The 25,587-nt window shown below is 64.4% G+C and overlaps 2 protein-coding genes across 4 annotated transcripts; both read left to right on the forward strand.

Annotated features, from left to right (window-relative positions):
- Window positions 1-1,051: 1,051 nt before the first annotated feature.
- On the forward strand, window positions 1,052-22,125 carry IKZF4 (IKAROS family zinc finger 4). 3 transcript variants are annotated; one of them, XM_084303726.1, is made up of 8 exons: window positions 1,052-1,093; window positions 6,067-6,121; window positions 9,947-10,051; window positions 13,672-13,932; window positions 14,076-14,243; window positions 18,495-18,644; window positions 19,468-19,599; window positions 19,847-22,125. In XM_084303726.1, the coding sequence occupies exons 2-8, from the start codon at window positions 6,082-6,084 to the stop codon at window positions 20,572-20,574; spliced, it is 1,584 nt and encodes a 527-aa protein (XP_084159852.1). In that variant the 5' UTR covers window positions 1,052-1,093; window positions 6,067-6,081; the 3' UTR covers window positions 20,575-22,125. The 3 variants fall into 3 exon arrangements, with proteins under 3 accessions (XP_084159852.1, XP_084159853.1, XP_084159854.1); XM_084303727.1 differs by lacking the exon at window positions 1,052-1,093 and having other exon boundaries at window positions 6,109-6,121; window positions 9,951-10,051; XM_084303728.1 differs by lacking the exons at window positions 1,052-1,093; window positions 6,067-6,121; window positions 9,947-10,051 and adding an exon at window positions 10,207-10,313.
- Window positions 22,126-23,120: 995 nt separating this feature from the next.
- Window positions 23,121-25,097, forward strand: RPS26 (ribosomal protein S26). Its single transcript, XM_084303764.1, has 4 exons — window positions 23,121-23,271; window positions 23,997-24,174; window positions 24,759-24,889; window positions 24,987-25,097. The coding sequence occupies exons 1-4, from the start codon at window positions 23,269-23,271 to the stop codon at window positions 25,020-25,022; spliced, it is 348 nt and encodes a 115-aa protein (XP_084159890.1). The 5' UTR covers window positions 23,121-23,268; the 3' UTR covers window positions 25,023-25,097.
- Window positions 25,098-25,587: the final 490 nt, after the last annotated feature.

Consider the following 25,587-nt stretch of genomic DNA (forward strand, 5'->3'; position numbering starts at 1 on the left):
GGCTTCCCATGCTCAGGAGGCCTCCATGGAGCTCCCCAGTCCCCGTGGACCCCCCCCCCCAGTCCCTGTGGAGCCCCCCCCCATCCCTCCCACGGTCCCAGGGGTTCCTTCCTAGTCCTTGCAGATCGACCCCCCCCCCCAAGTCCCTGTGAAAGCCCCCCCCGGTCCCAGTGGACCCCTTCTTGGTCCCCCATGGACCCCCCCCGGCCCCTGTGCAGTCCCCCCAGTCCCCGTGGACCCCTCCCTGGCCCCATGGACCCCCCCCGGTCCCTGTGGGCCCCCCCCCCCCTCCGATCCTGGGGGCTCGTTCCCGGTCCCTGTAGACCCCTTCTCGGTTCCCATGGACCCCCCGATCCCCGTGGGAGCCCCCCCCAGTCCCCGTGGGCCCCCCCCCAATCCCAGTGCCCCCCCTCCCCCCATTCCCGGGGGGCTCCTTCCCGGTCCCCGTAGCCCCCCCCCGTTCCCGGTGTCCTCCCCCTCTTTCCCCGCAGCTCCCGGGTGTTCCCTCAGCGTGCCCACCTCGGGCAGGGCGCGGGGGGGTCCCGGTAGCCCCCGGCTACCCCCCCCGCTACCCCCCCGGTACCCCCCCCCCCCCGGCGCCGCTTCCCCCCCCCCACCATCCTCACCCATCGATGCTCGCTGCCTCTCGGCGATCGATTCCTCCCCCCTGCCCCCCCTCCCCCAATCGATGCTCTCGGGCGCTCGGCTGAGCCCCCCCCGCTGCCGGCCCCGCTCCGGCCGCCCCCCCGCCTCCCCCCCCCCCCTCACTCCACCGCCCCCCCCCCCCTCACTCCCCCCTCTCTCCCCCCCCCCCCCTCCCCGGCTGCTCGGCGCTCGGCTGCTCGGCCTGGCTGCGCGCGGGGGCCGGAAGTGGCTCGGGGCCGCCGGGGGGGCCCGGGCCCTCCTCAGGTGAAGCCGCCCGCCGATGGAGCCGCCGCCGCCACCGGGCCGCTGAGCCCCCCCCCCCCCCCCCTTCCCCGTAACCCCCCCCCCTCCCGTCCTCCCTTCCCCCCCGTCCCCGCTGCTGCTGCTGCTGCTGAGCCCCCCCCCCCGTCGCGTACGGGTCGGGGGGGGGCCGCCCCGAGCCCTGCCGGTGAGGAGGGGGGGGGGGGGGAATTGGGGGGGGATTGGGGGGGGACCGGGGGGGAACCGGGGGGGCACCGGGGGGGTGGGAGGGAATGGGGAGGGTGGGGGGGGGACTGGGGATGAGGGGGGGGCTCCGGGGGGGTCCCCGGCACCGGGGGGGAGTGGGAACCGGGGGGGGGTCCCGGTACCTGGGGGGGGTTTCGGTCCCGGTCCCGGTCCCAGTCGTGAGGCTCAAGGAAACGTGGGGCGGGGGGTTAGGGGGTGTTTTGGGGGGCTTTTTGGGGGGTCGTCCCCCCCCCCCCCAGCCCTCCGGTGCTGTTTTCCCCGGGATGGGGCCGGGGGGAGGCCACCCGGCGGTGCAGCCCGCCTGTACCGGGGCTCTCGGGGGGGGGGCTGCGGGCACCGGGGGCTGCCTCCTCCTCCTCCTCCTCCTCCTCCTCCTCCTCCTCCTCCTCCTCCTCCTCCTCCTCATCTTCAGCCTCATCCCGGTCCCGGGCCGGGGGGGCCACCCGTGAACAATGGGCAGCCCCCGGCACGGGGTGGGGGCCACCGGCTGCTGCGGGGACTTGGGGAGCGCTCCCGGAGTCGGTTGGGGTTGGGATGGGTTGGGGTTGGGGCTGGGGCTGGGGTCGGGATCTCCCCCTTGTTCCTTTCCCCCCTTTCCCGGTGCAGCTTTTGGGAGCCGTTCCCCCCCCCCCCCCCCCCGGCCTCGTAGCGGTTTTTTGGAGCGCCGGGCGCGTGGGGAGCGGTTTTGTAACGCGCCGCTTGCGGGCGGGACGGGGCGAGGAGGTGGCACACCGGCACCAGGACGGCGGGACGCAGGCGCTCCGGGCAGCACACCCGTGTGTGGCCCCCCCAGTGCTGGGCAGAGCCCCCCCGGCTGCCCCACGGACCCATCCCGGTCCCTTCGGGCGGTTGTGCCGCGGGGTCCGTCCTTGGTTTGCTTCCCAATTGCCCCGAGCGCTGCTGCTGCTGCTCCCCAACCACGCTCCCGCTGGGGTTGTGGTGCCCTCGTCCTCCTGTACGGCTCCCCCGAGCCCTGGGGTGCTCCCCTGGGTGCTCCCCGGGTGCTCCCCAACTTTGCTCCGTGGCTCGACGCCTCCTGTGGTGTGAGTTTCCCGACCCGTCCGCTTGTACACATCCTTGTGCTGCATCCATTCTGCTGCTGGGTTTTGCCCCCCTCGGCTGGGCAGCGGGGGCTCACGGAGACCCCAGCCCCGTTGCTTGTTCCCGCTCGCAGCTGCGGGATCAGCTCCCGGGGCAGCGACGTGCGCCCGTGTCCCGCGGGGCCTGCAGGGCTCCGTGTGCGCCTCGGCTCCTGCGGCCACGGGGCAGGGCCAGCACCGGGCTTCCGAGAGCTGAAAAGGACCTCCAGAGACCCCACGAAGGCATCAAGAGGAGATGGGGCACGGGGCACAGCACCACGAGGACGCCTCCCTTGCTGCCCCCGGCGGCTCGGTGCCGTGTAACCATCGGCGAGCTCCCCTGGTGCTGTTGGGCCGTGGAACAGCAGCGCTCAGACACTCAGCTCCTGTTTGTGGGGGTCGGCGCCTCCCTCCCGGGGTCTGCAGGAAGATTTCTGCCCGTCGGCCGGAGCAGGTGCTGCAGAAGGAACTTTTTTCTCCCCCCTTTTGCTGCCAGGGGAGTCGGAGGAAACGCGGCTCGCCCTTTCATCTCTGGCAGGCTCGGCCGGGCTGTTGGTGGCGGTTATTTATTCGCGTTGCGGCGGTGCCTGGAGGGCACGACACGGATTGAGATGCTGAACAAAGAGGTGGGAAAAGCTGGCCCTGGGTTGGCTCTGAATTCAAACTTCGTCGGAGTCGCTGGGCCTCGGGAGCGTATTTAAGCCCAGCGATTCCTCACCGTGCTGCTCCGTGCTGCTGTTCCCATCAACCAAATCGTGTCGGTGGCCGGGCACGCTGCGCGTCCCGTCCCGTTGGCCTCAGGAGCACTTCCAGCATGGGAGGAGCTTCTCCTGTGTGGCGAAAATTAGAAAAAAGCAAATAAAAAAGGAGCATCTTTGAGTGGAGATGTGCTTGGTGCGGGCTGCTGGCCCTCGTTTTGATCGTGGATCCGAGGTTTGGATCCTCAGAGGGGTTTTTCCTCTCCCTCCTGTTTCAGCAGGCGCTGGTCTCACCTAGGGCAGGAATCGCCGCCGCGCTGCTCGGCTCCTGCTCTGATCCCCCCATCGGGGTGCTGGGGGGCAGAGCGGTGTGAGTGGTTTGGTTTTGGGGGTCCGTGAAGTTTTCCTTCCCATCCTAAAGCATCACCCAGACGTTCCCGGTGCCGGGCGGCGTTGCTTCGTGCCGGTGTAAACGCCCGAGGGGACTCAGGGACTCAGGAGGCTGCTGGCGGCCGCCCTTCCAGGCAGAGGACCGCGTGAAATCCGTAGGGGTTTTTTTTTTTCAGCAGTGACACTTCATCTTCCCGAATGATAAATTCCAAAACACGGAAACAATGGGAGCTGCTTTCTAATGGATAAAACACGCCGCAGAGCCCCGCTCCTGGCCGGTTTGCTGCTGGCCGCGGGGCCGCCGCTGCCACCAGGGCTCTGCCACCGCCCGGCCGCTGGGCTTTGAAGCCTCTCCAACGACACCAACTTTTCTCTTTTATTTTTTTTAAAGTTTTTTTTTTTGAGCAGCCGGTTCGTTCGGCGTGCTTCTGCTTGCAGCGAAGGTGGAAAAAAAGCCCTCATGTTGGAAAATCGGCTGCTGCCGGTGGAAACAAGGCTTTGGGAGACGAAACGGCGGGGACCTTTACAGGGCTTACTCATCCTGACCCCAAGGGAAGGCTTTGAGGTGCTCGCCCTGCGCCTTCCTCCTCCTCCTCCTCCTCGCCGTGGGTGCCGGGACGTTACCGGGGCCGAGCCCTGGGCCCCTCAACGCGGCTCCGGGCAGGGTTTGTGTTGGCCCCACTGCTCGGGTGCTGATCCCAGTGCTCGGGGCTCGTCCTGGGTGTTCGGAGGTGGCTCGAGGGAGGAATCAAAGGGTGGCAGCGGGCTCTGCCTGGCTCCCTTGGGGGGCTCCGAGGGTCTCCTGCAGCGCCAGGTGCTGGCACGGTGAGCAGAGTCCTGGTGCCTCCACTGCTGTTGGCGTCTCCCCTCTCTGCCAGCACGAAGGGTGTTTGCAAATTGCTTTGTGCAGAGACAGAGGGTGGTTTTATTTTAAACTGGGCTAGTTCTGAGGATTTTATTTCATTTTTTTTTTTCCTTGAGCGTGGCCACTTGGGGAAAAGTCCCCGTTTCGGCAGGGAGGAGGGCGCCGAGCTGCTCCAGTTCCTGGAGAAATCTGCGGGCAGCACGGCTTCGTCCCCAGCTTTCCACCCGGGTGGGTTGTGGGGTCCCCCCCTGGCTTCCCAGCCCTCCTGGGGCGCTTTTCCAAGGGGGAAGGCTCCGGGAGCAACGGGCACGGGGCCGTTCGCCGGCCGTAACCTTAATGGGACCGCTCGCGTGGGTAGGGAGCAGGAGTTGCAGAACCTGCTCCTTAACTCGGTTGCGTTCGGCTGATTATCAGCTGATTACTCGGAGGGAAATTAATTTCTCAGACCAACTCCTCGCTGCCCAGGTCCCCAGGGCTGCCCGCTGGCAGGAACAGGGGGCTCGGGGGCGACGCGGCGCGGTCCCCCACGTCCTGCAAACCTCCGCCGAGGCTCATCCTCAGGGTGGTCGCTGGGCACCAGGTCCTGCTTTTTAATTTAGTGCGTTCTGGCTGCGGAACAGAAAAGAGCAAGGGCTTTGTAAATCAAATTGATTTTTGTTATCACGTTGCCTGCCCTTTGTGCAAAGCAGACGGATCTCTGAGCGTGTGCCTAGCTGCAGAGGAGCAGAATTACGGGGTCGGCAGAGAGAAAACTGCAGGATGCACCTGAAACCACAGCTACCGAGCAGCTCGGGGGGGACATCCCACCTGGAGCAACCTCACCGAGGGGTCGGAAGTGGAGCTCTGAAGCCCTGAGCGGGGCCGGTGCCATGGAGCCGCCGCGCTGGGTGCTGCCGGGATGGGCACAGGGCAGCATGGCAAGAGCCTCTTATTCCTAATTAACGCAGAGCAAGCAGCCAGGCCCGGGGGTTAATTAGCCGAGGCTGTTGTGAGAAGCAGTCGTGGTTAAAATTCGGCTTTTACGGGGCTCCATGCGAGAGGGGCGACCAATTCCTTCCCCCTTGGAGGAGGCTTTGAGCTCCCCGGGAAAGGCTCTGCGCCCTTACCGGCCCTCTGCGGGGCCTGAGGAGTTTGTGCTGCTCCTCTCCTCGCGTCACCGTTATTCCCCTTTTTGGGGGGACGATTCCTCTCTGCAAATTACCGCGTTTTTTAATTGTTCTCGGCAGCGAACGCTCCGCTTCGGGACGTGTCAGCTGCCAGTTACCGCGAGCGCTAACCGGCGAGGCTCGTGTTCTTAAAACTGCGCCCGTTGTGTTGTTTAAGCAGCCGAGGTAATTGGCGAACACGAGCCGTCTGGATGTATAAAACGTTCATTATCTCCGTGGGGTGCCGAGCAACAAAACACAAGGCAGATTTCCCTTTTATTTTAGCGTGGCCTTCGGAGGGGCTGTGGGTGCCGCTCGGCGGAGCGCCGCGTGCGGCCGTGCAGCCTCGCTGCCCCCAACCTCGCTGCTCTTGGTGACAAAATGAAGCCAAATGCTCGGCGATCCCCACGTCCAAGGCTTCATCTCCCTGTTGCAGGCACCTGGGTGCCCAGCGGCTGCTCCCCACGGGCGAGGGAGAAGGGAGATGTCCGTGCAAACTGCCCCGTGGCTGTTTGTCCATCTGGCCAGGCGTGTGTTGCACGGGTTTGGCTCGGAGCGAGCCCTGTCAGGGCTGGTGAGAAGTCAGAGGGGATGGTGGTGACGTCCCGGTGGTGAAGCTTTGTTGGAGGAGCTCGGGGAGAGCGAGGTGGCTGCTGCGAGAGGCCACTCGGTGGGAGGAAGAGCACCCGAGGCGCCTCCGGAGGCAAGCTCTGACTCAGCTCTGCTTTCTCTTTCAGCAAAGTACCTTAAGGATGGATATAGAAGACTGTAATGGCCGATCCTACATATCTGGTACGTCTGATCGTGGCATTTGCCACTTCTTTGGGCTTGCTAATGTTTTAAGGCGCTGGGTTTTGCCCTCTGGCTGTAAGCTGGCCTGGTTGCTTCGCCCCAGGCTGTGCTGTGGTGCTGAAGAGCCGTGGCCGGCGCGTGCCGTTGGGTGTCCGGGACGTGCCGGTGCCCCTGGTGTAACAAACAGCTGACTGCAGAGTCGTGGCTGGCCAGCCCTCGTGCTGAACGTGTGCCTGTCTGTGTGTGTGTGTGTGTGTCTGCTGTTGGGGTGCTATCGCTGTGCTGGCACGAGGCTGGAGGTGAGATTCAAGCGGGGCAGGAAGGAAATTTCCAGGGCTGAGGGTGCAATCCTGGGGTTGGGGCATCCGAGGGCTTTGCCCCCACTTCCCACTCCTGTACAGTCTCACTGTGCCCAGCTCAGGAGCGTGCGGGGGTCTTGAGTGTCGCAGGTGGTCTCAGCCATGCCTTGCCTAGGAAAGCGAAAGCTGCTTTGGTGGGGTTTGGAGGGGCTTTATGGGGTTTGGGGGGGCTTTTTGGGGTTTGGTGCCCCGGGAGGATTGCTGCTTGCAGCGTGCCATCCCCTCGGTGCGCCAGGCTGTGCTGGGACGTGTGGGGTTAGCGTACGGCCCGATGTGGGTCCAGCAGTCATGCAGCCAGCAGCAGCCCACGGGTCGCTGAGAGGCAGGAGGACACGGGGATGGATCGCTCGGTGAGGATGGAGGTGAGGAGCTGAGGAGCATTACGAGGGAGGGAGAACCCCGGCTGCTCTAATGAGCGGTGGCTGGGCCTTAACAGAACCACACAGGGACCTTGCACAACGCCCGGCTGCATAAATCACCTCGGGTCCTGCCCGTCCCACAGTTCACCCTCACCTTTCTGTGAAGATTTTCCCCGGTCCCCGGAGGATCCACACTCGGGTTTGGCGCTTGGCTCTCCTCAGAGCTGCTCCTGCTGCCGTTCACTGGGGTTTTTGGTCTCTGGGATGCCTCTGTTAAGTTAGGAAATGCTTCCCCTGCCGTGCTGGGGGGCTGCCCGGCTCGCTTGGCTCTGATCTCCACCGAGCAGAGCTGCGTCCCCCTGGCACTTGCACAGGGCTCGGATGCGCGCGGGTGAGCTCGGTGCCGTGCCGCTGGCAGAGCTCCGGCTTTGCTTTTCCCTCGGGAGCTTTGTGGGCGAGCTGCCCCCTTCCCTGCGCTCCTGGCAGCCCAGAAAGGAGGCGGCAGGAGAAGCCTTTCTGGACAGAACCTGCGTCCCTCCCCGGGGCTGGAAGTGCTGGGGTTCGAGTTCTGAGCGGCTCGTGGGGCTTGGAGGGGATGGGACCGGTTGCAGGATGGGTGAGAGGTGAGGAGAAGAGCCCCGTGGGTTGTCCCCACCAGGGTCATTTTTTTTTTTTTTTTCCCCCAACAGCCCTCGTTCACCTGGCCCAAAAACAGGGCGCCCCCGGGCCCAGCCACATGGGGCTGGGGTGGTCCTGGTGACGATCTGCTGCTCGTTAGGGCCAGGGTCAGGGTCTGCTAATGAGCTGCTTTTTCAGTTGCTGAGCTGTGGGGCTGAAGCGACTGGAGGAAATGAACAGCAGAGCTCTCGAAACTTGTTTCTGCGAAATACGTTTAATTAAGCGAGCTCTCTTTAAAAAAATAAAAAATAAAAGTTGACGTTTGTCAAGTAGCGAGGTAACCGAAAGCCCGGAAATTCTTAAAGAAGGTGAAATCAGGTTTGTGTTTTTTTTTTTTTTTTTTTTTCTCCTGGTTTCAATCCTTCCCAGAAAATAACCCCGTTGTGAGAGGGCTCTGGTGGAGGCAGAGGCTTTACACAGAGGGGCAGGAGTGGGGTGGAGGTGGGCGAGAGCCCCCCGTGTGCCTCTGTCCCTCGCCCTCCCGGCTCTGCCGCGTGTCCCCGGTGCCTGAGAACGGGGCCGAGCCCTCGAAGCTCCTCGGAGAACCGGGCAGTGGCCGGGCAGCCAGCCCGCCTCACACACCACGTGCAGCCTTCCCCTTCTTCTTGGAGCAAAGGGGACGTGGCCCCGGCATTTCTGGAGCCTGAGAGGTCGTCAGAGAGGGGAATTGCTGCTGAACGCAGGCACTGCAGTCACACCTCTCCCGCAGGAGCCTCCCCGTCATCGGGGTCCCGGTGCCAAACCCCGGGAGAGCCCCGTCCCCTGCTGTGGGGTCAGCGCCCCCAAAACCTGTGGTTTAATTGCTGCCCATGGGGCAGGATGCGGCCGGTTTTCTGCCACGGGGTGAGGAGGTTCCTGGCCCCACGGCACAGGTTTGGCACCGGGGGGGCTGTCGGCAGGATGAGGGGCGTCCTGGTGGGCTCAGCCCCGGTTTTGGGGAGGGCTGAGCGCCGCGATCGGCTCGGTTGTCCCCTGGTGCTGCCCTTCAGGAGCCGCTTTGGGATCTGGAGGAGGGAGCTGGGTGAGAGCCGAGCTCGGAGCAGGGAGCTGCGCATCCCACGAGGCTCGGGGGAAATCATCACCCCATTTCTGGGGCTGGGGACCCCACCTTGGCACCCCCACCGACACAGGGGGGTCGGAGCCCAAGCGGCAGGAGGCTGCGGAGCCTGGCGTTGGGGGCGGCGCCGCTCTGTGGGCACCGGGGGCCCCTCTGGGTGACATTTGGGGTCCTGAGCCCGAGCGGCGCAGCCCGGCTTCCCGCTCGCCGTGTCGCCTGCCTGTAAAGCCCCGGCCGCGTCCCTGGCTTCCAGGAATCGGCTCTTCCTGGAAGGTGAGCGGCCGCGTCCTCCCTGCCAGGGAGGCGCCGACATGCACGCGCGGCCGCCGCTGTTTCCAAGGAGTTGGCTGCGGAAACGCTCGGGGGCTCTCCGGCAAGGTGGAATAACGCGAGTGGAACGGGAGCAGGGGAAGGATCCCGGCCTAACCCGGCGCTGATTCCGCTCGCTCTCGGCGTACGCAGCGGGGAAGGGGCGCAGGGGTGGGCGCTGGGTGCCCGTGGGGGTCTCGAGTCTCTTGTGTAGGCAGGGAGAGAGGGAAGGGGAGCGCCCGAGCCCCCCTGGAGGCGTCTGGTGAGGTGTGCTCGGGGCGCAGCTCCCAATGTGCGGCACCGAGACCCCTCCGAGAGGCTCGGTCCCCACCCGGAGCAGCTGTTGGGGGATCGGGCTGCAGGACGTGCCCCGTTCCCCTGCGACCAGCGCGGGGCCGTTCTCAGCAGGGCTCCTTGTTCAGCGGTCTCCTAACCTCGTCTCGCCTCCCTTTGGGGTGCTCATGGCTTGGACCGGCCGGCAGCAGCCCCACTCGAAGCCACCACAACCCCGGGAGGAGGGAAAACGTCCCCAAAGGGTGCCCTGGGGTCTGCGAAGGGGCACGGTGGCTGCCTGCCCGCGGGCGTTTGCCCCCGCTGCTCCCTGCGCCCAGCGGGGCTGACGAGCTCCACGGCCCCACAATCACCAGGCGATGGGATGAGCTGGGCTCGGAGCGCACCGAGGGAGCTGCTCCAGACGTTCAGAAATAACATTCCCAGCTGTGCCGCCGGAGACCGTGGAGCTTCTGCACTTTTCATCACGAAGCGCTTTGCCCTCCCCGTTTGTGCAGCGCGGCCGGGGCCACGGGGGGGTGGGGGGGTGGTGGCAGCTCCTTGCGGGCAGCGTTGCCGCCGTGTTCGCAGCGTGAACGGGCAGGGGCCTGGCTCCAGGCACGCGCCGATGGTTGTGCCTGTGGCCGAGGGGTCCTGAAGGGTCCTCTCTGTCCGTGGCCCCTGCGTGAGGAGTGGGAAGGGGGCTGGGGGAAGAGGGCTCGGCCGGGTGAGGGCAAAGCAGGGCAGCTTCGGGCCTCGCTCACGTCTCTCCCCCTCCTCCCTGTTCCCAAAGGCAGCGGGGATTCCTCTCTGGAGAAGGAATTCAGCTCGGCCATCGTGGGACCCGCGGTGAGCACGCCCAACAGCCAGCACTCCTCCCCGAGCCGCTCGCTCAGTGGTGAGTACGCCGGCCCCGCGGCGAGCAGCCCGTGGTGTCCCCAGGCCTGACATAATTCTGGCTGCCCTCTGGGACGGGTTTCTTCTCCTTCCCCGTCTGCTGACTGAATTCTCTCTTTTTTTTTTTTTTCTAAAGTGAATGAAACTGGTTTTTAGATTATATTTAAGAGCCGCCCTCAGTAAAATAGGTCTGACTGCAGAGCTGTCCCGGTCTGTCCCTCGTTATTCCTGGCACGCTGGTGGGAAATGGGATGTTTCTGCGGGTGAGTCCAGCAGGGCTGACAGAGACCGAGCCTGGAGAGAGGCTATTTACATCGCAGCCTTCTCAGGGCACCAGTCAAGTTTCCATGAGCCCTGCGTGCTGCTAAGTAGTGTTGACGCACGAGGAGAAGGAGCGCTGAGACGAGATAAGTTGGCAAGTCCCGCTTTGAATCGTGCTCTGTGTGCAGGAGCGAGGGCCGGGCGGCTCTACCCGCTGACTCGCTAATGCCTGAAGACTGGCACTGCTTTGATCTCCCCTCTCTCCCAGCTCCTAGCAGATAATTGCGCCTTGCTTTTCCGTAGCAGAGGGGCTCCCCCGGGATTTATCCACGTGCTCTCCCAGCACTCGGTGGCTGGGACGTCTCGGTTCGGTCCCGGCGTTACAGGGGGGCTCGTTCTCAACCAGGATTAAAAAAAAAAAACACAGCAAGTTTTCAGAAGGGGTAATGTGAATTACCTCTGTTCCCATTTTTCCCCTTTTATTGCTTACTATTTATTTTGCATTTGCCCTATAAAAACGCTTCGAAGCCCTGCGAAGAAATTAAATCTCAGATTTTCCGCAGAGAACCGTTGAGAGAGAGATAAGGCAGCCTTTTCGCTCCATCAGAAGCAAAAGGAATCGAGCACGTGGACTGGCTGAAGGGACAATAACGAACCCTTCCCCTTTAACAGCAGGATGCTAGTGATGGTATTGCCTCTGATCTGACTTGACTTCACAGCTGGTTCATCCAGCAAGCATCGTGCCCCAGAGGAGCAAGAATATTATATAACCTGTTCTGCCAGCAGAGACTTCTCTCCAGCGAGACCGGACTCTGCATTGGTTCTGAAAGGAGAATTACAGAACAATAGTTGGCCTCCCTTCTTTGCCCAGGAAAAAAAATAAGTCCCTGGGGGAATGGGAAAAAAAAAAAAAAAAGAAAGAAAGAAAAAGAAAATCAAAGTGCAGCAAACGTCAACTCATCCAGGCAGCTCCTGCCACCGAGAGAGGAGCTTTTCACTTCGTGTTTGTGCACGGAGGCGTCCGTTTGCGCTGGGGCTCCTGGATGCTCCCAGTGGAGCGTGGTGGCACCGGCCAACAAAGAAAGAAAGAAAAAGTTCTGCTTCCCCCAGGAATGCTTCAGCTGCGGAGCCTCCTCCCGGGCTGCAGCCAGCGGTGGCTTTGGCCAGTGGCTCGGCAGCCGGCCTGCGAGCTCCTCTGGTTGCCAAAGCGGGGTGTCCGCATAGCTGCCGTTGCTGAGAGCCTCTCCGGGAAGGCAGCATTGTCTGCGGGCAGCAGGGGAAGGAGGGCAGCGTGTGCCAGAATTCCTGGGCTCCTCACCCTGCAATAAACTCCCCGCGGTCTCGGATGAATCACTTCCATGCTGCTGCTCCTCGCTAATCCCCGCTCACGAAGCCGTACCTAGCTCCGAGGAAGAGCCGGGGCCCCGCTGCGCCGGGGGCAGCGCGAAGGGGCCTTTCCCTCGCCGAGCGGGCCCCCGGTTGCCCCTGGGGGTGCAGGAGGGCTCCCCGAGACGGAGACAGCAACGGCGACGGTGCTGGCACGCCGGTGATCGCGCGGCCTCCCGGTAAGCAACGCCGAGCCCACCGGGAAGGATCATCCCCGCCTCAGCCGGTGCTGGAGTTGGTTCAGGGCCCCCTCCGCCTTTAAAGGTCAAACCCCGTGGCTGGTTCGGCGGCTGGGATCTTACCGAGGGTCTCCTGAACCCCCACGGGGCTCTGCGGCGTGGAGCCAACCTCCCGTGCGCCCCGAGCCGCGGGTGCGAGCCCTCTGCCTCCCACAAAGAGCTGAACAAGCCCCAGGGGTCGCATCAGCATCGGATCTGGAAGCTTCTGGGATTTCTGTGCGGTTGTGCTCGGGCTGCTTGGTTCTCACGCCTGTCTCCACCAGGCAGCTTGGACGCCGTAATCTCCTTCCCTCCAGGCAGCAGAAGTCTCCTTTGTGTATATAAAGTTCAGCTTCCTCCAGCCCCCACAGTTCTCCTCTTAAGGGATTGGGAAGAGCCTCCTGCTTTAAATGGAAGAAATAAGAATCTGATATTTCAAGGGATTCTGTAAATATTTTGTTTAAGCCTGCGGGCTCAGTGCATTGCCATGTGGGTGACCTGGATTCGGTTTCTCTCCCGCACCACCGCCAGCCTCCGGCCTGCTGGGACCAGCGCAAGGGGAGCAGGTAGCGGCCGTCCCGGAGCCTCCCGGGGGATTCCCTCCCGCGCTCGGGGAGGGAGGAAACTTCCCGATCCGATCGGTTAAGGGCTCGCTCTCCGAGCAGGCAGCTCCTCGCCGAGGGCACGGCGGCTGAAACGCGGTGTCGGGACGGAGGAGAGGAGCTGTCCTCCCCTCCCTGCGCCCTGCCGGCGCGGAGCCGTCGCCGTCCAGCAGCCGTCCTCTGGGGGCTGGTTTGATTTGTGGCATTCCACCGCGCATCGGAGCGGCCGGGAATGTAGGTCACGGCTGGCGCAGCCACCCCGGTGCTGCAGGAGGAAGGAAAGGTAGCGGCAGGAGGGGCCCTGCTGCGGCGCGGCGCCGTCCCCGGGTGCTCCTCGGGCTCCGGCCCGCAGCAAGCAGGCGCTGGACGCGGTTCTCCTGCGCCTCCCAGCACCGTTCCCCTTGGCCTCGCTGCTGCTGCGGGGTCAGAAGCGCCCCGGGGTGGCTGCGTGGGGCCACCTCCAGCCCGTGGCAGTGGGACCTGTCCCCGGGGGCTGGCATCACCCCTGCCCAGTTCCCTGCTTTGTCACCCGAGCGCTCGGGGGCTCCTGGTGGCCAAAGGCTCTGCAGGTGGCTGCGCGCTCGCTTGCCGCTGTCCTCTTTGTGTCTGTGTTCTCCATTTAAATCCCTGACGGATCCCAGGTCTTTAGGCAGAGATGGGAGCTCGGAACTGGAGGTTTTCTCTAGTGAGAGGGGATTTGCCGGCTCTAGGAGACTCGTGCTGGGCGCTCTCTGCCAGTAAATGTTGAGTCTTTACTGCCTCAGTGTCAAAATCTGGTGTCTTCTGCTTCCTCCGAAGCACTCGAACAGCACAAGTGCTTTTTCTTTCACCCTCTGTCTTTGAATACAGGGAACAAAATGTTTTTTTTTTTTTTTTCTTTGGTTGGTTGCCTTACAGGGCAGGATGCAAAGCAGCAGTCCTTGGGGTGTGCAAACAAGTTGTCCAGCCCATAACCTCTCGTGATCTGTGCTCGATGTCTGTTCTTAAGTAGTCAACAGGACAAGAAGATGCGCCTTTGCCACAAACAAGGCACTTAGCGCATCAGCAGCATTTATTTTAGGAGTGAGCCTTGCCTACACCGTGCTCCCAGCCTCTTAAACTCCGGTTTTCCCCCCTGCCCTGACCGCGCTTTGTCCTTTTCTGCCTGCCCGCAGCAAACTCGATCAAGGTGGAGATGTACAGCGATGAGGAAGCCAGCCGGCTGCTGTCACAGGACGAGCGGATGCTGGAGAAGGAGGACAGCGTGATCGTGGAGGACTCGCTCTCGGAGCCCCTGGGCTACTGCGACGGGACGGGCCAGGAGCCGCACTCCCCGGGCGGCATCCGGCTGCCCAACGGCAAGCTGAAATGCGACATCTGCGGCATGGTGTGCATCGGCCCCAACGTGCTGATGGTGCACAAGCGCAGCCACACCGGTGAGCGGCGGCCCCAAGGCCATCTGAGCGGGCAGGGACGGGCTCGAGGGGGGCTGCGGGTTCCTGAAACCGGGTGCTGAGCGCCCGTGGGCCGCGGCAAAAGGTTTTGGAGCAGGGTTTCAGGCGCTCCTCCCGTCCCGCAGGTGAGCGGCCGTTCCACTGCAACCAGTGCGGAGCCTCCTTCACCCAGAAGGGAAACCTCCTGCGCCACATCAAGCTGCACTCCGGCGAGAAGCCCTTCAAATGTCCCTTCTGCAACTACGCCTGCCGCCGGCGGGACGCGCTCACCGGCCACCTGCGGACGCACTCCGGTGGGTGGCCGTGGATGGGAAGGGGAGGAAGAGGAGGAGGAGGAGGAGGCAGGGGAGGAACACGCGGAGAGGGAGCAAAGCCAAAGGGCTGAGCCCAGCTCCCGACAGCCTGCGGGTTCCCGTGGCGTGGCCGAGGGCAGTGCCCAGGCCTTGGGGAGGTGGCTGGGGGCTGCGCTGGCTGTTGGGGGTGCCTGGGAGGCTTCGTGCTGCTGCCTGCCAGCAGTTCCTGGGGGTTATTGCATCTCTTTCTTGTAAAGATAAATGTTTAATAGATTTTATTGAGTCAAGATAGGTCCCACCCTTGGGTGTGCCCTGCCCCAGCGAAAACGAGCACCGAGGGGTTTTGTTTGTGCTGTTTTGACATTGTCCTTTAGAAATGTGACATTTGAGATGTGGTTTTCACCCTCGGGTTCCGTGATGTAACAGCTGGCTGGGGCCGCGGGTGGGAGTGAGGCGTGCCAGCGGCCCCCCTGCCTCGCAATCGCTTGCCCTTGATTTGCGCTTCTGCGGTGCTGCCGGGGCTTTTCGAGGTGCTGCCGGTGGCTTTGAACACCTGCGGCTCCCTCCTCGCATGGAAATGAGTGTCTCGTGCCCTTTCTTTAAGGGAAAACCGGCTGCTCCGAGGAGCCTGTGCTCATCGCAGCTTGCTCGGAGCCCCGCAGCCCGCTCCCCCCTTGCAGCCCCCAGTTTTTTTAGGGTTCTGCCCTGCACCCCTTCCCGCAGGGGAATGTGATGCGATGCTGCAGGTTTTAGCTCCTGTCTGAATCTTCCCACTTCTCTGGGGATTTATTTCCCCTCCCCTACACATCCGGGACCCTCCTGGAGGTGCAGGAGGGAAATCGGAGCAGTTTGGTCCCTGGAGCACGGTGCCAGGGCTGGGAACGGGGCTGTTTGCTCTCACCTGGCGCCTGTGTGGGAGGAGGCTCGGGGCTTTTGCGGGAGCTTTCCGCCCGCTCTCTGTCATCTCTGGACATCCCCTCTGCAAAGGGAAAAATCTGCTGCTGGGTGCAGAACCCTTTTGGTCCCGTGCCCAGTCCTGCAGCCCGCGCAGAACGCAGGTGGCGTTTCGATACCAAGGTGATGGGAAGAGTCTGTTCCTTCCCGGGGAAGGGCTGAGGTTAACGGCCTGGGGCTTTGCCAGTTTATGGGGACAAAAAGGCAGGGAAATCCTTTCCCTGGAATCCTTCCTTATCTTTAAGGGGAAAAAAAAAAATAAAATAAAATAAAGGCTCTGGTTGTTGGAGGCAAAAACCCTGCTGTCATCAACTCCGGAGAGCAAAGAGCGCCTGCGTCTCCTCCTGCCCTGCTCGGAGGCTGAGGAAAGCCAGACCCCGGTGACAGCTCCCCGCCACGCACGGGATGAGCCCGGGGCAGTCAGCTCCATCCCTCCTCCTCCTCGGGCAGCGCCGCGTGCTCCCGGGAGGAGCTGCCGGGCTTTGGGCATCGCCCGACGGGCTCTGTGGGGGTTTGGGGCAGGGGAGGGCACTGGGAATCGCCCCCTCCGCTGGACGGGCTGCAGCTCTGGAGCTGGAAGGCTCCTGGTTTCTGGAGGGGTCCCGCTAGGAAGGGGGTCGTTTTTGGGTGCATTTAAAGCCTCCCCATCCAAGGGCAGCAAGTGCGGGCTGTGGGTTCGGGGACTGAGCCCTGCTGGGGCTGAGGTCTCGCAGGGAGGACGCGCGGGGCTGGTGAGACCGCGCTTGGAGCCCTGCCACGAGCTCAAGGGGCTTTCTGCCAGCTAACGAATGTGCCTCCAGGGACCCTGAGCCTGGCCTAGCACCAAGATTCGAGGCCGTTCCTGGGCCCTGTGGGATGAAATCCCCCCCAGGCTGTGCTTGCCCCCTGCCTACGGCCTCGCAGGGTGCCCAGGGCTGGGTGCTCAGCACCCCTGGTGCAGGCTCGGGGCTGCCCCAGCCTCTCCCCACTGCCAGGCACGGCAAGGGTGCCTGCGAGTCCTCGAGCCGAGAGAGACAGAAATGGGACAAGCCCTCGCAACATATCAACCAGCAATTAGTCTTTACTGGAGCTAATTATCGAGAAAACCTTCGCTTCATGTGGATTTCACAGGCAGAAGTCGAGCGGTTCCCCTGCCCGGGTGGAAGGCGGCGGGGCCGGCTCTCCCCTCCCTCTCCCCTCACCGAGCCGTGTGCGTCTCCTGCCGTCCCCACGGGGGACACGGCGGCTTTCATCTCGGAAGATGTGCCGTCCAAAAAAAGTGAGGTATTAAAATCCAGATCAAACGCGCCGCGTGGCTCCGAAATAGATCAGAGGCTGCGGCCCCCCCGGGACGGCTGAGCCGAACCGCCCGTCCCCGGGGACCCCTCTGCCTTCAGCCCTCTCTGCAGCCCCCGAGCGAGCGATCTTGGGGCTCGCCGCGTGCTGCGGGCAGGAGTGTGGGGCTGCCAGGAGGGCGTTGTGAGCGCAGGGTCGGGTGGTTTCGTCGGGGAGTAACGAGACCGAGACGTTTATTGAACCCTGACCGGTGAAACTGAGGTGGTTAATGAGAGAGGATGGAATTTGGAGCCGAGGCTCCAGCATCTGGGGCGTGGGGTTTGAGGAATCAACTCCTAGCGCAGGTTTGGGTGTTCTGCTTGGAGCCTAGCAGTGTCCTTGCCTCCCCTGGGACTGGAGTAAACCAATACTGGGCGGCTCTGTGACACACGGGGAGGGCCGGCAGGGAAGGTTTGTGCTTGCCAGCGGTTCCTCCGAGCCGATTTCCAACCTGGAGCTTCCGAGGGGAAACGTGCGACAGCTCCAGGACCTGCTGCGGCTCGGCCGGGCGGGCGGCACTACAGCTCCCTCTGCAAATCCGGGTGCCGGAGCTGGGGCAGCCGAGCACTCCCCAGCAGCCCCAGAAGGTGCTTTTCAGAGGCAGTTAAAGGTTAAACCGCAAGCTGCAAAAAGGGCAAAAACAACCCTTAAAGCTGACGGGAACAGAAAGAGCCCGGCCTGGGCGGGCAGCACGGCTGGGGCACGGGGGCTGGAGGGCTCCGAGGTGGCCGTCACCGCGCTGCTGCTCGCCCCTGACTGCGGCTCCCGTCCCGTGGTGGGGAGGAAGAGGGGAGGAAGAGCACAGCATTGCTCCTGACACCACAGGGGGCTCATCCTTGCCCCTTCCCCCAGTCACACACTCGAGGATGCCTCCCCTCTCCGTGTAGGTGCTGCCCTAACACGCTCGATTCACAATCACCCAGCGAGCAGCACAAAACCCCGGTGTCAGCATCTGCGTTTCCCCGTCCCCATGCAGATGGTGACCCCGAGTCGTGCTGGGAACGCGGGCGGCTTCCAGAGCTGCTGCCCCCCCCCCCCTCGGGAGGTGCCGTGGTTTGTGGCTGTGAGCAGCCCAACGCTGAAGGTGCTCAGCCCTCCGCGGAGCAGCGCCGGGCCCGCAGCACGTCGTGGCTGCTCTCCTTTGTCTGGCAGCCAGCGGGGCTGCCCGCCGACCTTGGGTGGCGGCGGCGATTTGCAGGCAGAAGTGAGAAAATTGGGAGAGACGAGAATGAAAATGCGTCTGACAGGCGGCTTCTCACGGCTCTGCGCGGCAGCCAGGCGCTGGCCGAGCGCTCAGCGGCGGATGGAGGGCGAAGAAATGCTCGGAGGCGGTCAGGAGGCCGGGGGGGTTTCCAGCTGCCCTCCCGAAACGCCACCTTTGCCGTCGGGGTTTTACCCGGTGCTGCGCAACGTGGACGGGCAGCTGCCAGAAACCCGCGGCCCTGATGTCTGCGGGAGCAGAGCGCAGATAAAAGGCAGGTCAGAGGTGGTTGGCTGCAGCCGAGCGGCGCGGGTCTGATTTATTGTCACAGCCTCCATCCGTCAGGAGCCGTGCATCTTCCCCTGCTCTCTGGCAGGGAGCGTTGGAGGAGGAGGCAGGTCGTCTGCCTGGCTCGGCCCCTCCGTTTTGGGGTGACCAGGAGGAAAGCTGGGCTCGGTGCCGGGAGGTGGGGGTCTCCTTCCTGGCTCTGGAAATGGTTTTGAGCGTGCCGGAGAGCCGGAGGCACCCGGGCCCGCGCTCTGCTGATGGCTTCGACAAAAACGCTCACGCTCGAGGTGCCAGAGCAGGGCGGGTTTGGTGCTGGTGCCTTTCTGCACGGCACAGCTAGATGGGGTGCTGCGCCACCAGCTGCCCTGCCTGCAGCTTCCCTCACCTCCGGACTCCCTTCCAGCCCTTCCCGGGCTCTGGGGTGAGGTGGCTGCGGCGGCTCGGCAGCGATTTCTCCGTTCTCATGGCCAGGCTCTCGCTTTCGTGTTTTGCAGTCTCCTCCCCCACAGTCGGCAAGCCCTACAAGTGCAACTACTGCGGCCGCAGCTACAAGCAGCAGAGCACGCTGGAGGAGCACAAGGAGCGGTGCCACAACTACCTGCAGAGTCTGAACACTGAACCGCAGTCGCTGGCCAGCCAGCAAGGTCGGTACCGCGGCGTCTGGCAGCCCCAGTGGGCAATGGGGGTGGGAGACCACGGGGTGGGCTCACCCCCAGCACTGTGTCTGCCTGCTGGGGCTTTGCTTCGGGCTCGTCCTTCCCAGCAGAAAAGGGGGAGGCGGAGAGCCCAGAGCCCTGGGGCCGTGCCCCCGTGGTTGTGGGATGAAAGGCGCTATGCGTGCGTTGGTTGGCACAAGTGCAGAGAGTCACCTCCCTTCTCCGTCCCCGTGCTGGCAGCCAGGCAGGGCCAAACCCCCTGAGCAGACACGCTCCTGTCCCGCGATTCTAGTGCGAGGACTCCCCAAATGTTTTCCCTAAATAACAAAGCACAATTACACCGCTGTGATGTAGGGAATTTACCCTCGCGGGCAGGCTCCGTGCGGCTTGGAAGCGCGTTCCTGCTCCTCCACGGAGCCCGGCGATGGCTTCCTGCGCGTGCTGTGCTGGCGCAGGACCAAACCCGGTGCATTTCTGGCTCCTCGCCCTGCTGGAGCCAGACCTGATCCCGCCAGAGCCGCCGGGACTGGGGCGAGGTGTGTCGGGTAGGGCCGCGCAGAGGCGCTAAGCAGATGAGCTGGAACTGACGGCACGGGAAGGGAAAAGCCGCCTTCGCCAGCGGCAAAACGGGGCCGGTCCCTCCAGGACGGCTTGGAGAGGCAGCAGCAGAGGCGGCGAGGGTGCTTCAGCCCCTTGCATCGGCTCCTCTCGCCCTGGCGCAGCCTCGAGCCTCCGGCCGGGGCCGCAGGGTGCCCGTCCCCCTCGCCCCGTCCCCGCTTGCTGGCTGACCGGGTTCCCCTTGTCTTGCCAGGTGACGAGATGCGAGACCTGGAGATAGTGCCGGACTCCCTGCTTCACCCCTCGTCCGATCGGCCGACGTTTATTGACCGGCTGGCGAACAGCCTCACCAAACGGAAACGATCGACACCTCAGAAATTCGTGGGTAAGGGGCTGCCCCCTTGCTTCCCGGGCAGACAGGAGAGGAGGGCGAGGAGCAGCAGCCCCCCCGGCTGCCGGGGCCCCCATGGGCTCAAACTCTGCACTTGGGCACGCCGCTGCCGCTCGCATAGCGCCTTTCATCCCCACGGGGCCATCCCTGGGCTGGGAGGGACGGGATGGGACCGGGACCGGGACCGGGAGGGGGTCCCCGAGGCCACCCCACCCGCTCTGACACCGTCTCCTTCCCGCAGGGGAGAAGCAGATGCGATTCGCCCTCTCCGACCTCCCCTTCGACGTGAACGCCGGCTTCGAGAAGGACGTGGAGATGGTCTCGGCCCACCACCCCCTGGACCCCTCCTACGGCAGCTCCCTGTCCCTGATGGGAGGCGAGCACCTGCGCCCGCTCCGCCTGCCCCCCACAAACTGCATCTCGGAGGTCACCCCCGTCATCAGCTCCGTCTACACCCAGGTCCAACCCCTGCCGGGCCGCCTGGAGATGCCGGGGAGCCGGGAAGCCGCCGAGGGGCACGAGGACGTGGCGGACGGGGTGCAGGTGGTGTACCGGGGCCGGGAGCCGGGCGTCGTTTCGCCCAGCAACGGCTGCCAGGACTCGACGGACACGGAGAGCAACCACGAGGAGCGGACGTCGCAGCTGCCGGCGGGGAACTGCGCCAGCAGCCGCCAGAGCCCAGCCTACGCCAAAGAGGACCCCAAGGTGCCGGAGGGGCCCCCGGCCGCCCGCTCCACGCCCAGCTCAGCCAAAGACGCCCTGCGCGTGGTCAACGAGGACGGGGAGCAGATCAGGGCCTTCAAGTGCGAGCACTGCCGCATCCTCTTCCTCGACCACGTCATGTTCACCATCCACATGGGCTGCCACGGCTTCAGAGACCCTTTCGAATGCAACATCTGTGGCTACCACAGCCAGGACCGGTACGAGTTCTCCTCCCACATAGTGCGGGGCGAGCATAAAGTCGGCTAAACCCCCCCCAATCCCAAACCCCGAGCCCCCCACCCCAACCCGACCCCACTCCTCCTCTGTCTCTAGCTCAGCCCCTCCACCCTTAGGGCATGGAACTGTTGGTTTTTCTTTTATACTCCTTTGCACTGACTTTGGCTACAAAAATATTTAAAAAAAAAATAATCAATAACTAAAAAAAAAAAAAAAAAAAAAAACAACCCCGGAGAGGGGGAGCTCTTAACAATTTGCCTTTTTATAAATGGAGTTATTTAAATATTAACGGACTTTTTTGTGCTTTCCCCTCCCTCCACCTCCCTCCGTTATTTATTGAGCTGCTTAGTTTCTCTTTTTATAACTTTTTCCACCCCCAAAAAGTCTCGCTTGAATTTCTGAGACTGGTCCCACCCCCCACCCCCCCCCTCAACACCCCATCCCGGCCCCGTGGCCGGACCCAACCTCACACTAGGTGCTAAAACCCCCCCGGGCTGCCCCGCTCCGGCTGCTCCTGCCCTGGGGGTGCCGGGGGGGGCTCATCATGGGTTTAACACCGGGGCGGGGGCAAAACCAGGACCCCCTCCTCCCGGCGGGGGCTTTTTCGGCCCCCCACCCCGAGCCCAGCCCCGTCCTGGGGGGCTCGGGGTCGCTCCGAGAAATGAAGGAAAACCAGAGCCCGGTGGGGCCGGGGCGAAGGCTCCGCTCTCCCTGCGGTTCCCTCCTCTTCCTCGCTGCCCCAGCGTCCCAGCTCGAGGGGCCCTCGGGGGGGGGAGCTGCGTTTTTGGGGGCGATAACCAAAAACGGCGAGCGGGGGGGCGCCAAGGCCCCCCCAGGCACCGAGGTCGCTCAGCAGCAGCTCGCCAGACTGCTCTCCTGAGGTCGAAACCAAAGGCTGTTCTTTTTTCTACGAAAACAAACAAAACCACCTCACGAGTCGGCAACGCCTGTTGCCCCGATTTGTTCTTTTTTTTCTTATTTTTTTCTTATTTTTTCTTTCTTCCTTCTCGTTTCTTGCTTTTCCGTCGGCGGTGTTCGTGTCCGGGACGGCGACGGTGGCACCACGGGGACAGCTCCGCGGAGCCCCCCCGGGACGAAGCTTCCCCAGCTTCGGGGGGCAGCCGCCTTTGGGGGGCTTTGGGGGGCTCGGGGGGGGGCACTCGGTGCCGCCACCCCCTCCCTGTCCCCAAAAGGGGCTTCAGAAGCAGAGCCGGGAGCTCGGCCGCCCCCGAGCTCGGCCTTTTTCTTTCCGTCTCTTTTTCTTTTACCCGTAAGAGAGTCTAAGACAAATGTAGGAATTTTTGTAAACCTCCAGGTCGCTTTACTCCTGTAAATATCTATATTTTTTAATCAGATGTATGAAGAACAAAACGATGATGTGCAATACCCCGCCCCTCCCGGCTACGGCCGCTCCTTCCTTTCCCGACGAGTTTTCAGTTTGTAGAGCGTTCATGATGGATTTGCTGTCGTCTCGGTTTCCCCCTTTTTTGTGAGGTTAGACTCGCTTTTGGACAAAAAAACACCTCCCCCCCACCCCCACCCCCCCGAGCTCTTACCGCAGCAGCTTTTTGTATCTGTAAGATATTGTAAGTACCTATTTGTGTAATGGAGATCTACTACTGTAAGTTTTGTACTGTACTGGCTGAAGGTCTGTTATAAATAAACCGGAGTAATTTAACGCCCCCCCCCCCCAGACACATCGCTCCTGGGGGGCTGGGGTTGGGGCTGGGGGGGTGCTGGGGCTGGGGGGCAGGACCAGGGGGTCCCTCAGGGGTCCCTCAGGGGTCTGGGGGGGGAGCACAGGACCCCTGGGGCTTCCTTCCCACAAAGGGGGGCTTAGGGGGGCGGCTCCCCCCAGGCTGGGGGCTTTTAGGGGGGTGGGGGCCCCCCCAGGCTGGGGGCTTAGAGGGTTGAGGGACCCCCAGGTTTGGGGGTTGGGGGGCTCAGTGCAGGGGGCTGTGGGGGGCGCAGGGCTCCATGGGGGGGGAGCCCCGAGGGTCCTGTGCCCCCCCCAGCAGGAAGGGGGCTTAGGGGGGTGGGGGGCTCCCTGGGGTGGGGTTTGGGGATCTCGGTGTAGGGGGCTGGGGATTGAGGGGTCCCTGGGGAGGGGGGTGCAGGACCCTTGGGGTCCCCCCCACGAATTGGGGCTTAGAGGGGTGGGCTCCCCCTGGGGTGGGGGCTCGGGGGACCCCCAGATTTGGGGGGGGGCTCAGGGACGTGGGGACCCCCAGGTTTTGGGGGGTTGGGGGGGACTCGGGGCTCCCCCTGCCCACCTGGGGGGGGGGTTGGGGGCTCCTGGCCCCCCCCCGGGGGCTGGGGTAGGCGCAGGTCACGTGACCCCCCCCCCGGAACCTCCCCCCCGCCTTCCGCATCCCCAGGACTACATTTCCCAGCGTGCCCCGCGCCGCGACCGCGCTCTCACCACGCGGCGCGCGCGGAGCCTCCGCACCCCCCACGCACCGCGTGAACCCTTCCGCCGCTCCCAGAACAAAAAGTAGTCCCGGCCCCTCCCCCGCCTCCCCGCCGCACCGGAGCCTCGGAACCCCCCAGAACCCCCCGGAACCCCCCCGGCCCTGCCGACAGGGCCGAGCCGAGGGGCCCAGAGGGGCTCGGAGGGGCCGGGCCGGGCGCGGGGCCGCGGCGGGGCGGCTTCCGGGCGGAGGGATCCGTATATAAGGGCGGCGGCGCGGCGGCCGGGCCCTCTTTCGCCGCCCCGGCAGCGAGATGGTGAGGGCGGCGCGGCCGGGGGGGGCCGGGGGGCTCCGGGGGGGCTCTGAGGGCACCGGGGGGGCATCGGGAGGGGCAGGGGGCGGCCGGGGGGCGGGGAGGGCCTGGGGGGTCCGGGGGGAGCCGGAGCGGACCGAGGGGGGGGGGCCTGAGGGCCGCGTGTGGGGCACAGGAGGCCGCGGGGGGGCTGGGGAGGGGTCCTGGGGGGTAAGGGGGGAGGTTGGGGGAGCAGGGGGGGGGTCGTGGGGTGATGGGGGGCAACAGGGGGGTTGTGGGGGCTCCATAGGGCGAGGGGTGCAGCGGGGGGCCGGGGGCGTTTGGGGTTGGGGGGGGGTCCATGAGGGGCAGGGGGGATCTGGGGCAGGGGTCGATGAGGGGGGGGGGATTCCTATGGGGGAGGAGGGTTTATGGGGTGTGGGGGGGATGTGGGGGGGTGGTCTTATGGGGCAGGAGGGGATGGGGGGCTTCCTGTGGGGCTGGGGGGGCCACTATGGGGTGGGGGGGGGGCCGTGTGGGGTAGGAAGGGTTCTGGGATTGGGGGGCTCCCGGTGGGGGGGGGGGGGGGGCGTATGGGTTAGGGGGGATGTGGGGTTGGGGGTCCCTGTGGGGCTGGGGGGAATATGGGGTTGGGGGGCAGAACGGGGCTGTGGGTGCACTGCTGGGGTGCAGGGGGGGACTCAGGGGGTCGCAGGCTCCGGGCTTCATCCCCTGCCCTGCCCTCACAGACCAAGAAGAGGAGGAACAACGGCCGGGCCAAGAAGGGCCGCGGCCATGTCCAGCCCATCCGGTGCACCAACTGCGCCCGCTGCGTCCCCAAGGACAAGGCCATCAAGAAGTTTGTCATCAGGAACATCGTCGAGGCCGCGGCGGTCAGGGACATCTCGGAGGCCAGCGTCTTCGACTGTAAGGGCAGCGGGACGGGCGCTGGGGGGTGTCCCTGTGCCGTGGTTCCCCCCCCCCAGTAACGGGCCTGACCCCAGTCCCAGCGGGCGGCTGCGGTGCCAGCAGCCGGGCACTGTCAGCACCTGCAGGTTCTGTGTCCCCCCCACATCACAGCCCCACAACTGCCTCTCATCTTCTGCACGGGGATGGGATGCAGTCATAAAATAGAACAGAATGGCCTGGGTTGGAGAGAACCTCAAAACTCACCCAGCTCCAGCCCCCTGCCATAGGCAGCGATGCCACCCGCTAGGTCAGGGTGCTCAGGACCTCATCCAGCCTGGTCCTGAGCACCTCTGGGGTTGGGGCATCCCCAGCCTCTCCGGGCAGCCTGTTCCAGTGCCCCACTGCCCTCTGAGGGAAGAATTTTCTCCTATCCTCTGATCCAAATCTCCTCTCCTTTAGTTTAAAGCCATTCCCCCTCATCCTGTCACTATCTGATTGAGCACCAAGTTGCCCCCCAGCTTTTTACAAGTCCCTCGGCCCCCCTTGGGCATTTTCTGGGGGGAGCAGAGCTGGGGCTGACCCCCTCTGTCCCCCCCCCCCAGCCTACGTCCTGCCCAAGCTGTACGTGAAGCTGCATTACTGCGTCAGCTGCGCCATCCACAGCAAGGTGGTGAGGAACCGCTCGCGGGAGGCACGCAAGGACCGGACCCCCCCACCCCGCTTCAGGCCGGCGGTACGTATCGGGGGGGCGTTGGGAGGGTGGCCCCAAATGGGGGGGGTTTGGGGAACGCCCCCCCTGCATCTCGCTGACGCTCCTTTTTCTCTTGCAGGGCGCAGCCCCGCGACCTCCCCCCAAGCCCATGTAAGGAGACTGCAGCTGGAAATGTCCCCAGGCTGAAAATGTCCCCGAGTGCAGCCTGAATAAAGGACTTGGCTCCAAACCTGGCTCTGTGCCTGTCGGGCTGGGGGGGTGGGGGGGCCGCGAGTCGCTCTGGGGTCAGCACGGGTGTTTGGGGAGGATCCACGGGGTGTTCTGGGGGGGACTCCTACCCCCCTCCTCATGAGGGGGGTCCTGGTCTCGCTCCAGAGATGTGCAGAGGGTGGGGGGCTGCAGAGTGCCCCTGGTAGTGTGTCCTCGGGGGGGCGGTGCTGGGTCCCCCCCAGTCCTGCAGGTGGCTGGGGAGGTGTTGGGGTGTGTGTTGGGTCGGGGGGACGCCCCCGGTAGCCCCTGCTCCTGTGGGGCTGCTCGGGGAGGGAGGGGGCCGCGTCTGCCCCAGGGGCTTCTCCCTGGGTCCAGCCCGGGGGGGGGCAGCGCCCCGACCCCCAGCAGGGCCGGGTTTTGCCGCGGGGGGGCTGCAGCTGGACCAGCCTCTGCCGGAGGGGACCTGGGGGGACCGAGCTGGGTCTGGGGGCTACGGCAGAGCCGAGCCG

Source organism: Netta rufina (genome assembly GCF_964035555.1).
Source record: "Netta rufina genome assembly, chromosome: 30".
Classification (NCBI taxonomy): domain Eukaryota; kingdom Metazoa; phylum Chordata; class Aves; order Anseriformes; family Anatidae; genus Netta; species Netta rufina.